Genomic DNA, 14,494 nt, shown 5'->3' with positions numbered 1-14,494 from the left:
TGGATAAGCAAATATGTTGGATAATAAGGAGAGATTAAGAAAAAGCCTATTAAACATCAAAATAGGTTATGATTTTACAAATTAAGCACCAAAACTTCATGTTATACAACAAATTTGACAGAAAAAGTAGTTCATTACACATTAATGCTATGTAGTAATTACTATATTTACAAATTTAGCATCAAAATATCACGATATATTGCAAACATTGACTACAAAAATGCGTTGGATAATCCAGAACGTTGGACAAGTGAGTGTTGGATAAGTGAGACTCTACGGTATTTATATAATGAGATTCCTTGGAGGTGGGACCCAAGTCCAAACACAAAATTAATGTTTCATATACACTATATATGCATAGCCCAAAGTTAATATTATACAGTTTTTCTAATAATTTTGTGCGGGAAACAAAGTTTTTCATCCATTCAAGCCATTAGAAAGCAAAAGTGTCATACTCACAGCCACCTATGTGGACAATTTCAAATTTTGAAGTATTTTAAATTTCTGAATGTTCAACCTGTATCGAAAACAATATGGAGTTTGCAAAAGGACATGGAAGAGACAGCGCAAACGTGGGTTGGGTGAGATCCAAACTGGTTGGGTGAGATCCAAACTGAATTGTTTGGCCTTACCATAAGACTTTGCATGTAGCATGAGCTCAACTGTGCTCATTGCCCTGATAACACAGTCTCCTTGGCATAGTGGCAGCATCATTTTGTATGGGTACTTTTCCTTGATACTGGGAAACTGGACAGCATCAGAGAGAGATTGGATTGAGCCAAGTATTGGGCAGTTCTAGTTTTGATTCAGTCCTGTTTCAACCCACAAGGAACCTGGAAGTGATCCAGAGCTTCATCTTCCAGCAAAACAACAATCTTAAATACCTAGTCAGAGTAACAGTGAGATGGTTTGAAAAATAGATCCTGAATGTCTTAGTATGACCATGTCAAAGCCCAGACCATAATCCAAGAAAGTTGCTGTTTGCCAATGACCCTCACTCAATCTGAGAGATCAGGAGAAATTTGGCATGGAAAAATTGACAAAAACTCAAGAATCCAGATGTGACACTCATAGAGATGTATCCAAGATAACTTGTAGCTCTAATTGCTGCCAAGGTGCTTTGATCCAATTGTGAAAGTCCAGTTTAACCCTCTGATGGTATCTCTAGCAGAATAGACTAGAACAGTGGTTCTCAACCTATGAGTCCCCATATGTGTTGGCTTCCAACTACCAGAAATACTAACAGCTGGTAAACTGGCTGGGATTTTTGGGAGTTGTAGGCCAAAACACCTGGGGACCTACAGGTTGAGAACCACTGGACTAGAGCAAGACTTCTTGATATTTTCCTACCCATAACCCTTTTCCCCCAAGAAAACTTTATGTGATCCCAGGTATACAGGTATAAATATCAAATATTTACTGATACCAAGGCAGTGGAACTGTCTGCCTTGGAGTGTGGTGGAGGCCCCCTCTTTGGAGACTTTTAATCAGAGACTAGATGGTCATCTGTCAGGGGTACCTTGTGCTTTTCTTGCATGGCAGAGGGTTGGACTAGATGGCCCATGTGGTCTCTTCCAACTCTATGATTCTCTAATTCTACAAGATCAAATTTGGGCTTTTTACTTAGCTTCTTTTTGTCTGAATGAAAATCTTTTAGAGATGTTCACAGTACTGAATATCTTGTGTATCTCAAACAAAGACAATCCCAGTTAAATCATCTCAGTTCTAAGTTGAAACAAAATAAAATGAGCAAAAGTCCAGGGGGTGAATGCTTCTGAAAGATAGGGCTAATCGACACTGTAGAATTAATGCAGTTCGACACCATTTTAACTGCCATGGAATCCTCGGAGTTGTCGTTTTACAAAGTCTTTAGCTTTTTGTGCCAAAGAGTGCTGGTACCTCACCAAACTATGGACCAATCCCAATATTCCTTAGCACTGAGCCATGCCAGCTAAAATGGTATTGAACTGCATTAATTCAGTAGTGTAGATGCACCTGTACTGTGGTTTTTACAATATAAATCACTATACATATCAGGACAAAATAATGTGATTAAGCAACACATTTAATTGAGTTCCACTTGATAAAGACATGCAAGATTGGAACAACAGTAATAATAATAATAATAATAATAATAATAATAATAATAATAACTTTATTTTTATACCCCGCCCCATCTCCCCGAAGGGACTCAGAGCGGCTTACATGGGGCCTTGCCCGATAAAACAATCAAATAACAAAACACAGCAATAAAATAGTTATCCAATAAAAACATCAATTACAGTAAAAACAATTGTTAAAATCAACATAAAACATACAATATTAACACTGGAGACTAATTCATAGAACCCAGGCAAAGTGCAACATGTGCCGAAATGGGCCGAAATGGGGAAGGTAATTTCACAGTTGAAATTGACAAAGTGCAATATAGCATTGGCAACACCTCGAGAATGGGGCTATTATAAAAAGGGCAGATAGATCAGTCCGACACCAAATTAAGTATCAAAGGCCTTTTGAAAGAGCCAGGTTTTTAAGCTCCTACGGAAGGAGAGGAGGGTAGGGGCCTGCCTGATCTCTCTAGGAAGCGAGTTCCAAAGCCGGGGGGCCACGACGGAGAAGGCCCTCTCTCTCGTCCCCACCAACCGCGACTGCGAGGGTGGTGGGAGCAAGAGAAGGGCCTCCCCCAATGAGCGAAGAGAACGTGCGGGTTCGTAGGGGGAGATGCGGTCTCTAAGGTAGGTGGGTCCCAAACCGTTTAGGGCTTTGTAGGTGATAACCTGCACCTTGAATTGGGCCCGGAAAGTAAATGGCAGCCAGTGAAGCTCCTTAAACAGTAGCAGGTTAATGTATCAGATCTGGGGTACTACATAACTTTAGAACCAGTATTCCACTTTTATTCTCGATAAGAATTCTCAATGTCCCTGCCTCAATGGCCAATCCTAGGATTCTGCAGGATAGAGCCATGGCTATTACATAGTTGTGTATGATAAATGGGCACCTTTATGATCATCTTAGCTTTGGACAAGGCAGTGGATACATATTTTCATGAATAAATAATAAGTATGTGTGCCTTTCTAACATTTCAAGAAGTTTCCACAAATACTAGAATTAAAACTAGACCTGTCCTTTCAGCTAACAGGGACACGTAAAGGGATTGATAACCCATTTACCCTACCCCCATATGACTTTTAAAAACAAAATATTTTTAATAAGGTTGCACATAAAACAAAGTTGGTCTACAGTGAACTCTAAGAGTATAAAGTTCTCAATATCTCAACCATGCATATATATATATATATATATATACACACACACACACACACACACACACACACACACACACACACATATATATATATATATATATACATAGATACATACATACATACATTTATGTGGCTTAGATAGTGAAGCCATATGTGTGTATATCAATGGTTCTCAACCTGGGGTCCTCTGATGTTTTTGACCTACAACCCCCAGAAATCCCAGCCAGTTTACCAGCTGTCAGGATTTCTGGGAGTAGAAGGTGAAAAACATCTGGGACCCCCCCCCCCCCGGGTTGAGAATCACTGGTGTATACATATAATTGGGATAAGGGATCCTAGAAATACATATGGTGTGTGTGTGTGTGTGTGTGTATATATATATATATATATACACATACATACACACACACACACACACATACACTAGCTGTGCCCAGCCACGCATTGCTGTGGCTTATGGGAATCATTTGTTGACCAGGTAGAATAGTAGTGAATAGCCTTGCAGCCTCAAAGCCTGGCTGTTTTCTTCTTATGTGAATCCTTGTTTGGTGAGTTGGAATACAATGGAATAAGCTTGCTGTTTGATGGGCTGGGACCTTGTGTTCTAGGGGAATGGTTTTTTGGCCAATATGAATTGCACTGAATAGCCTTGCTGCTTGCAAGCCTGGCCGCTTTCTACCTTGTGGAATTCTTGGTTGGCCAGGTTGAAAAGCAATTAATAGTCTCGGTGTGGCAAGTATGAATGCTGCAATTAGCCACCTTGATTAACATTTAATGGCCTTGCAGGTTCAAACCCTGCCTGCTTCCTGCCTGGGGGAATTTATTTATTTATTTATTTATTTTCATCATTTTTATCCCGCCTTTCTCACCCGAGGGGACTCAAGGCGGCTTACAACAACTGGCAAAATTCAATGCCAAACAAAATCAATAAAAACCACCAACAAATTTAAAACCATTAGCAATAATCAATAAAAATACATTATACAAACATTAAAACATATAAATTACTTAATTCCATTCTTCCACAAACCTTGCACATAGACCTTAGTTCAGACCGTGTCAATATAATGCTTACTCATTAAATGCTTGTGCACAAAGCCATGTCTTTACGCTCTTCCTGAAGCCCAGAAGAGTCGGGGCCTGCCGGATGTTACTGGGGAGGGCGTTCCACAGCTAAGGAGCCACCACTGAGAAGGCCTTGTCCCACAATCCTACCAGCCGCGTCTGTGAGGCAGGTGAGACCGAGAGTAGGGCCTCTCCCGACAATCTTAGCATTCTTAATGGTTCATAGGAGGGGATACGTTCGGACAGGTAAGTTGGACCAGAACCGTTTAGGGCTTTGTAGGTCAAAACCAGTACTTTGTGTCCTGCATGGCAGAATTGGGTTGGACTGGATGGCTTTTAGGGGTGTCTCCTAACTGTCTGATGCTATGATTCGATGTGTATTATTATTGTGCAGATATTGGATGGGCACCTGTCAGGAGTGGTTGGATTGTGTCCTCCTGCATGATATAAGGAAGTTGAACTGGATGATGCTTAGGGGTATCTGCTAACCTTAGGATTGTATGATATTCTTATTCTTATTGAGAGGCTGGCTGGCCATCTGTTGGGAATGCTTGGATTGTATCGTCCAATGGCAGAGTTGGGTTGGACTGGATGGCCTTTAGGGGTCTCTCCTAACTGTCTGATTCTATGATTCGATTTGTATTACTACTGTGCAGATCTTGAATGGCCATCTGTCAGGAGTGCCTGGTTTGTGTCGTCCTGCATGGTAGAAGGAAATTGAACTGGATGATCCTTACGGGTGTCTCCTAACCTTATGATTGTATGATCTTCTTCTTCTTCTTCTTCTTCTTCTTCTTCTTCTTATTATTATTATTATTATTGAGAGGCTGGGTGGCCATCTGTTGGGCGTGCTTGGATTGTGTCCTCCAGGGCAGAACTGGGTTGGACTGGATTACCATAGTAATTATTTCATATTACAGTAGAATCTCACTTATCTAACATTCGCTTATCAAGTGTTCTGGATTATCCAACGCAGTCTGCCTTTTAGTAGTCAATGTTTTTGTAGTCAATGTTTTAAATTCATTGTGATATTTTGGTGGTAAATTTATAAATACAGTAATTACAACATAGCATTACTGAGCATTGAACTACTTTTTCTGTCAAATTTGTTGTATAACATGATGATTGGTGCTTAATTTGTATAATCATTACCTAATTTGATGTTTAATTGGCTTTTCCTGAATCCCTTCTTATTATCCAACATATTCACTTATCCAACATTCTGCCGGTCTGTTTATGTTGGATAAGTGAGACTCTACTGTGTATTGATAATCTTATATTATCTTCTTACAACTGGATTATATGAGGCCCCTTCTACACAGCTGTATAAAATGCACACTGAAGTGAATTATCTGACAGTGTAGACTCAAGATAATCCAGTTCAAAGCAGATAATATAAGATTATAAATGGGTAATACAGCTGTGTGGAAGGGCCTTGAGTCTACACTGCCATATAATCCAGTTAAAATCAGATAATCTGTATCTTATAGGCAGTGTGGAAGAGGTCTGAGCCCTAACTGTGCCTGTACCCTGGGCTGAGTAGGTTGCTAGGAGACCAAGTGGGCAGAGTTTAGCCTTGTAACTGGCAGCAATTGGATAAAAAACAATTATTCCTTTCCCTGTAATTAGGACTTTATTTTTCTTTTCTTTTTGTTGTATGAACGTAGAGGCATGGATGAGGGGTTGTGTTGCCAAGTTTAGTGTTTCTGGGATGTGTAGTTTTGTTTTGTCCTAGGCCGAAATTTTTTATCCTTTTATATATATAGATATATATATACACACACAAACACACACACACATGCACATACATACACATACACATACAGGAGAGGGAGGGGGGAAGGAGAGTATATTGAGCATTTCTTATTCCAATCATGTTGCATGATTGAGCATCTCTTACCAGATATCCCAAATCTGGAAATGTATATATGTATGAATGAATAAATTTTATTGTGATGGCCACAGACTAGGAGTACAAACAATTAAAACATTAAAATCAGAGTATTTCTTAAAAGAAATAAATGATTCAAAACATTAAAGGCAGAAAGTCCCCAATACGGAGTGGTCTCAATTGGCTCTTATAAAATCTACAGGCATAAACACTAAACTGGGTATATATGTATGTATGTGGATGTATATATAGAGAGAGAGAGAAAGAGAGAGGGAGAGAGAGAGAATGTTGCACATCCCTTATCCAGATACCATATACACACACAGGCAAGATGTATATTCAAGCATCTCTTATCCAGATATCCATAATCTAAAACTGTATATGTTTGCGCATCCCTCATCCCAGTGGTTCTCAACCTGTGGGTCCCAAGATGTTTTGGCCTTCAACTCCCAGAAATCCTAACAGCTGGTAAACTGGCTGGGATTCCTGGGAGTTGTAGGCCAAAACACCTGGGGACCCACAGGTTGAGAACTGCTGCCTTATCCTAATATCCAATATTTGAAAATGTGTGTATATTGTGTGTATGTGGTGTATGTTGAGCATCCCTTATCACTTAGTCACCTAAGATGATCTGTTCCTCAGCTCTTGCGCAGAACACATTTTCCCTAATAGTCTCCACTCCAATGTATTTCAAGAACGAGTAGACCAGTGTGCCATTGTACGACCCCTTATCACAACACACACACACACACACACACACACACACACACACATGAATGAGCATCCCATACCCTGAAACCCCATATGCTGTATGGTGTACACTGAGCATCCCTTATCCTTATACAGTGTTCCCTCACCTATTGCGGGGGTTACGTCCAGGACCACCCGCAATAAGTGAAAATCCGCGAAGTAGCAGCACTATATTTATTTTAATATTTACACATTATATTAGCAGTTAGGTGGCCTTTCTCCCCTTCACAAGCCTTCTTCCTGTGCTGCTTCTTGGCAGCCTCCTCTCTGGCACCTGCTAGTTTCCCTTTTGTGCATGTGCCTCCCTCTCATCGGCATCTAGAGTGGCCTGGCTGGACGCCAAGGAGAGGGAGGGTGCATGCGCAAAAGGGAAATTGGCAGGCACCGCCGCTCAGAAAAAAACTGCAAAGCAGTGAGGGAGCAAAAAGGAAACTGCAAAATAGGGAGGGAACACTGTACCTGTGTGTGTGCTTGTATATATATAGGTAAAGGTAAAGGCTGCATGGAGTGCTGTTACCTTCCCGCAGAAGCGGTACCTATTGATCTACTCACATTTGCATGTTTTCGAACTGCTAGGTTGGCAGAAGCTGGGGCTAATAGCGGGAGCTCACTCCACTCCCCAGATTTGAACCGTCAACCTTTCCGTCAGCAAGTTCAGCAGCTCAGCAGGTTAATCTGCTCCACCACCACGGGCCCCGGGTGTGTGTGTGTGTATATATATACACACACACACACACACACAAATATACATGGGCTATATATGAGCAATTTCAGGGTTATTTATGTGTGTGAGTATATATATGTGTGTGTGTGTATATAAATACTATATATATTCTCTCATACAACCCATGTATATGTGTGTGCTATATATAATTTTTTTTTATTGTGTTTGTGTGTGTGATAGCACACATACATATACATCATCCACACAGGTATATATGGATATGGGATGCTCAATGTATATATATCTATAGATAGATAGACAGACACACACACACACTCTCTCTCATACACACACAGTCTTCCAATAAAGACACATAGATCTATGGACACACCCATCCTTCCTAGCCATGCATATATATATACGTATTCCTTCCTAAAATTCCTTGTCAAAACGCACCCCTGACCCTCAATACTTGTGGGGTTTTGCTCAAACTCGCCCACCGAGGCTTCTCCTCCTCCGGGTGCCTGTCTGTGTTCTGGGCCCAATCCATTCCAAGGCTCCTTTCTTCTCCGCCGGGCGCCCAGGGCAGCGGCCTGGTGACAACAAGCGCCTCAGCCGCGGCCATTTTAAACCGGCGAGGGGGCGGCGGCGTAAAGGTGGCGGCTGTAGCATGAGAGAAAGAGAGAGAGGCAGGCAAAAGGGTGTCGCGCTTTGTGGGCGAGCTGGCCATCCTTGTTAGCCCCCGTTCCTGGGCGAGCCTGGAAGACAGTGAGGCGAAAGGGAGAAGAAAGGGACAGTGAGGCTAAGTGGAGAAGAAGGAGAAGAACGCCTCGCGCGGGGAAGAAGAAAGCCATTGCGAGGCGGAAAGCGCTGCTGCTGTTGCTGCTGTTTCACCCCTTCCCTCAGCAACCCCGCCTCGATTGGGGAGGCAGGCGGAGCAAGCAGAGAGGGGGAAGGAAAGCAAGCCAGCCAGCCAGCCAGCCTCTCTCGGCCTCTTCTCTTCTCTCTTTTGTTGTCCTCTCTTTTGGGGACAAAAAGGCGGCTGACGAAGAAGCCGCTGAATGTAGGCTCTTTCCTTTTCCACCACTGAGGCCTAGTCGAGTCGAGGCGCGAGGAAAAGGGAAGGCCTGAGGGAAAGGCCTAGCGGCTGCGCTGCGGCCTGGACTCTACTCATCGTCATAACAGTATTGTATGCCTTGAAAATCAAGCAAGCCCCATCGTCGGCGGGATGGTGTAAGGAGACAGCGCCGGGTGAATGAAGATGGCCGGAGGAGGAGGAGGCGGCGGCGGCGGCAGGAGTGGCGGGGGCTGCGGGCAAAGCCACTTTCTCGAAGGTAAGCAAGGTCTATTTTATTTTTTATTTTTTTAATCGCTATTTTGTGGAAATAAGGCTTCACTCGGATGACCATGCTGTGGAATTGAACGCCACTGCGAACCGCCATGTCGCAATACCCTGGGATCCGTAGTTTTGCAAGGCCCGGAGCCTTCTCTGCCAAAGGGCCGGGGTTTCACCAAACTACAACGCCCAGGCTTCCGATGCCTCGAACCATGGCAGTTAAAGTGGTGCCAAACTGCATTAATTCTGTTCAAAAAAGAAAGAAAAAGGATCAATTCAGAATAAGTCCAAAATGCAGTCTATGGGGCCCATCCACACAGCCCTATATCCCAGAATATCAAGGCAGAAAATCCCACATCTGTTTTGAACTGGGTTATCTGAGTCCACACTCAGATACTGTGGGATTTTCTTCCTTGATATTCTGGGATATAGGGCTGTGTGGAAGGGCCCCCAGTCTTCTCTATTATAACTTGAGCTTCAGTGTGGATAGCAAACTCTTGTGGCTTGTTCTTGGCCTTGCAGCGTTTCTGATGTCTGTGGTGGAGTATCCATTGGCCTGTAGAGCCCAGTTTAGGTGGTTCAGTTCACCTTGAAGGAGGTCTGCCAGGGCTTTAATTGTGTTTCTTTTTTTGACTTGGGTAATGGTTGGAGCTTTTATGTAGGTATCTATCCATGTGTGTAGGTTTTCTGTAAACTATGTGGCCCAATTATTGATTGAGTTTGCAGATGACCAGGACATCTAGAAATTGCAGCTTTTTAATTTTCTTTTTCCATGGTGAATTGGATGTTTTGGTGGAAGCTGTCGATGTGGTCCAGAAACTTACTTAGTTCTTCTTCTCCATGGCTCCAAATAGTGAAAAACTCCAACCATTGCCCAAATCAAAAAAAGAAGCACAATTAAAACCCTGGCAGACCCTGCACAAAGAATCTGCGAACCTCACCTCCTCTAAGGTGAACTGAACCACCTAAACTGGGCTCTACAGGCCAATGGATACTCCACCATAGACATCAGAAGAACTACAAGCCATGAGAGTAAAGATAAAGATCCAGAGGAAAAGTGTTCCTACAATACATCAAGGGAACCACTGACTGCATAGGGAAGCCAATGAAGAAACACAGCCTACAAACAATCTACAGACTCACTAAGAAAATCCAACAAATGCTATGTTCAGCAAAGGACGAGAGGGATCTTCTCATCTCTGCAGGAGTCTACGGTATACCATGCAGCTGTGAACAAGAAACCACCAAATGCAGCATTGCCAAATCATGAATCAAGGAACATGAAAGGCAGTGCAGACTAACTCAACCAGAGAAGTCAGCCATCGCAGAGCACTTGATGAACCAACCTGGACACAGCATATTATTTGAGAACACGGAAATGCTGAACCACTTTGACAACCACTATGTCAGACTACACAGAGAAGCCATTGAATTCGATAAGCATGTGGACAATTTCAACAGAAAGGAGGAAACCATGAAAATGAACAAAATCTGGCTACCAGCATTTAAAAAAACCTAAAATCAGAACAGTAAATAAGGAACAACACTCTGAAAACAGAGGAATTCCAGACATGAATCAATTAGGGGCAGCGAACACCTCTGAACAAAAGATTCCCCCAGGCAGGAAGAAGCTAGGACATGAATCTGGCAGGGCCATTAATGCTAATCAAGGAGATTAATTAAAATATTCACATTGGCCTCCAACAGACAAGAGTTCTCCCACCCTAGAGCTTCCACAGATATATAAACCTTCCTTGCTTAGCTTTTCCCCAATATATCTCACAATCTCTGAGGATGTCTGCCATAGATGTGGGCAAAATGTCAGGAGCGAATGCTTCTGGAACATGGCCACACAGCCCGGAAAACACACAACAACCCTGTGATTCTGACCATGAAAGCCTTCGACAACACATTGAACACTCAGAAAATGGGAATTCCAGTCATGAATCAATCAGGGACTTCTAAGACCTCCCGACAAAGGATACCTCTAGGCAGGAAGCAGCCAGGCTCTGAAGCTGCAAGGCTGTTAAATGCTAATCAAGGTGGTCAGTTGCAACATTTACACTTGCCTCCGGGAGACATGAGCTCTTTCTCCCACCCTGGATATTCCACAGATATATAAACCCCACTTGCCTAGTTTCCAACAGACCTCATAACCTCTGAGGATGCCTGCCATAGATGTGGGCGAAACATCAGGAGAGAATGCTTCTGGATCATGGCCTATAGTCTGGAAAACTCACAGCAATCCAATTCACGATAGGTCCAAAATGCAGTCTATGTCTTTTCCATTATTCCATGAGCTGCTGTGCTAATAGCAAACTGCTTACAAATGACCAGTACCTGTTTTAAGGGTGATGAAATTGAATATACAGTATCATCTTTCCCTGGGGGGTGGGAGAGATATTTTCAATATAGTTTTTGGAAGTTGTAGTGCAGGTGCAGGTTTAAGGGGAAGAAGGAGATGGGAGTCTTGAATCTTTGGATTTTAAAGAGTGGATGTTAGTAGGTGCAGGGGTTTCAAAAGAGCCTAGGCAGGCAAAGGAGGTTAATGTTTATGTTAGGACTGGATATAACAGCCATTTTCATGCTGGGCTGCTGGCCCTGGCCCACAAAGGTGGACTGTCCTCCATCCTTTTCCTTAACTCCTTCCAAATCCAGTGGACCCTTGATACCTCCTGTGGTTTTGGTCTAGGATACCCGTAGAAAACAAAACCCGTACCGTAGATGCCCAAGTCCCATTATATATAATAGCTACTACATGTTTGGAATGGACAACAAAGCCGGCCTTTGGTGGGAAATTTTCATGTCCACATCTAGTTTGAATATCTGGGTTTCTGTGAGTTTTCCGGACTGTATGGCCATGTTCCAGAATCATTCTCTCCTGACGTTTCACCCACATCTGTGGCAGGCATCCTCAGAGGTTGTGAGGTCTGTTGGAAACTAGGCAAGAGGGGTTTATATAATCTGTGGAATGCCCAGGGTGGGAGAATGAGCTCTTGTCTGTTTGAGGCAAGTGTGAATGCTGCAAATGGCTAGATGGATTAGCATTTAATGGCCTTGCAGATTCAAAGCCTGACTGTTTCTTGCCTGAGGCAAGAATATCCTTTTTCTCTGATACCCAATACATCTTGGAAATGCGGTCATATATACTACATATATTTACCGGGAAATAAAACTTTGGAAGGTGTATGTGGGATTGTGGCCTTAACTAAGAAAAACTGCAGGAATGTATATGAAGAGTAAAAAGTTTGCTGTTAAGTTCAAACACAAATAAGCTGAGATAATTTAATTTCTTTTTATAATATAAAGATTTTAATGAGTTAGGCAAGCTCCCTTAATAATAATGAAATGTATTCTTTCCCAGTCACGTCTGTGAAGGCATTCAAACAACTGCACATGTTTTATAATAGTATGCATTTATACAGCAGATGTATTTTCTCTCTAATTACTGATAATTATTTTGTGTATATTATTTTGAATAATATTTTCCTTGAAATTTGATAGTGTGATTTCATTACAGTAGTTCAGTTAATAAGATCAAGAAAAATCTGGACAGATACTTATATTCAACATTTTCTGCAGAAAGATCTTTGCAGGAAGACACTGCTTTGTCATGGTTTGCAAAAATGAGTGGCCTTTTTTCTGTCACATATCTTTGTAATTGATTTAGTGATAATGCCCAGTGTATTATTAGTGTATTTCCTTATTTTCATTTAAAGTGCGAAGGATCTGCTTGAGATGATGTAACAGCATAGTGCCAGAAAAATAACAGTGCATAATTGAAGCAAGTTGAAAGTAAAGGTTTAAGCTTGACTCACAATGCAATAACCCACACTGATGGCTGATCCACATGGAAAGCTATCTGTATCATATGATTGTTTTGGTGTTGCGGCAATTCAATTACATTGTAAAAGTTAGTTATCCCAAATGAGACTAATGATACTGGGGTGAAAATTGTTGCAATAGTGTGTGGAGGTGTTTTCACACATAATTGCTGTTTGGTGTAGAAGTCTTTTTGCAGGTTTGTTCCTGATGTGATTCACAAATCTGCCTGCACGTGTGAATTACGTCTATAACTCCATGTTAAATTATATACCATCAAAGAGTGGCTAGGAAAACAAAGCTGTTGCCAGTGCAATCAGCATTAGTAGATTTATTTTCAGGATAAAAGGTTACAAGAGAGCATCAACCTACATTGACATTTAGAGAGAGAGAAATGAACCTACTCTTTACACTGGTTTATGTGCTCATCCTTTCCTCCTGTAAAACCACAAAGATTTCAGAAGCTTATGTATCTGTTTTGCTGTGTCATCTAAACCTGGCTAACTAAATATAATGTTTAGTATGTTTCACTTGAGGTAAACCAATTTTAAACTATGTTTCACTTTAGGTAAGCTACTTTAAACTTTGGCTTATGTAGGCAATGGGTTTAAGTTAATCATACCTAGGATTAGCAGAGGTTCCAGGTTTGCTTATGTCAAACTGTGTTTCAGAAGTGAAAATGAAGTATTTTAAACCTCATTGTGATAATGGAGGAGGAAAACATAAACATATAAGAATCATACATCTCTCTCCAAATCATAATTTAATGTGATGGGCAATTATAATCACTGTGGTAAATATTTATATTTATTGTGGTACGGTAAGGTCCTGTAATGCTCTTGGCATACAGTATTTAGAATTCATGCCAGGTACCATCTGACTTGACTTGTCAATTTTGAGTCCTGCATTTGTGAAGTGATTTTGAAGCTTTTCTTTCAACTGATCTTGATTTTGCTATATGGTGAGCACTATGCTGATTTCATAGATCCTCAGGTTCTCTTTGGCCCTCATTTGAGCTGTTCACCTCATTTATGTAAGGGATACCATTTTCCTATGCCATTGTATGTAATGGGACTTGAGTATCCACAGAATTCAGTCTCCACAGGGGTCATGGAACCTAACCCCATAGGATACTGAATGCTCACTGTATACTGGTGATCAGCTTGTGATAACTGGATAACAATTGTATGAGTCAGTTATGACTGTGACCATTGTACACATTTATGCAGTAGGCTGTGTCAATAGTCATTAGTCAGACAAAAATATTGGGTCTGTTTTGTTCCCCCTCCAGTATTGTTTCCAATAAATGCTGTAGCTTTCTGGCAAGAATGAATAAAAATGATTTGGAAGAGGACTTGCAATTTCAGGTGTTTTTGGGAAGTGTGGTAATAAGAACAATGAGTTCCTTCTGGTTGCTTTTCGTTCACTGATGCTTACTTTTCACCTTATTGAGAGTGCTTATTGTTGCTCTACTAGCATACACATTCTAAAGTAATTCAGTTGATCTATTCTGAAGGAATTCTGGAGCTTCTCAACAGCAGTGATTGTACCTATTTGAAGCAGAACATCTTCAACTTTTTTCTACATGGGATCTAGCAGTCTCTCAAGACTGCCTTGAAATGCTGACACAGAAGAGAAGGAAATGAATTGTCTGGCCGCCTGGAAATGAGTGCTAGTTGTATTGAAATTAACATTGGTGG

General features: G+C 41.6%; 2 protein-coding genes across 5 annotated transcripts in view; one reads left to right on the top strand and one right to left on the bottom strand.

The window, feature by feature from the left end:
• Positions 1–8,273, bottom strand: part of filip1 (filamin A interacting protein 1) — a 153,811-nt gene extending 145,538 nt beyond the window's left edge. Inside the window, exon 1 of the mRNA XM_008122107.3 lies at positions 8,137–8,273. The gene's annotated coding sequence lies outside the window, so the exon portion shown is untranslated. The remainder of the gene's footprint in view (positions 1–8,136) is intronic.
• A 58-nt stretch (positions 8,274–8,331) lies between these two features.
• Positions 8,332–14,494, top strand: part of senp6 (SUMO specific peptidase 6) — a 105,201-nt gene continuing 99,038 nt past the window's right edge. For all 4 annotated transcript variants that reach the window (XM_008122070.3, XM_008122062.3, XM_008122066.3 and 1 more), the window contains exon 1: positions 8,332–8,970. Coding sequence is in view for 3 of the 4 variants with exons in the window: in XM_008122062.3 (XP_008120269.1) it covers positions 8,892–8,970 (79 nt within the window). In the remaining variant the exon portion in view is untranslated. The remainder of the gene's footprint in view (positions 8,971–14,494) is intronic.

This window comes from Anolis carolinensis, chromosome 1, assembly GCF_035594765.1.
Source record: "Anolis carolinensis isolate JA03-04 chromosome 1, rAnoCar3.1.pri, whole genome shotgun sequence".
Taxonomy (NCBI): Eukaryota; Metazoa; Chordata; class Lepidosauria; order Squamata; family Dactyloidae; genus Anolis; species Anolis carolinensis.
The sequence above is the reverse complement of the archived record's forward strand: the minus strand, read 5'-3'. Positions and strand labels throughout refer to the sequence as shown.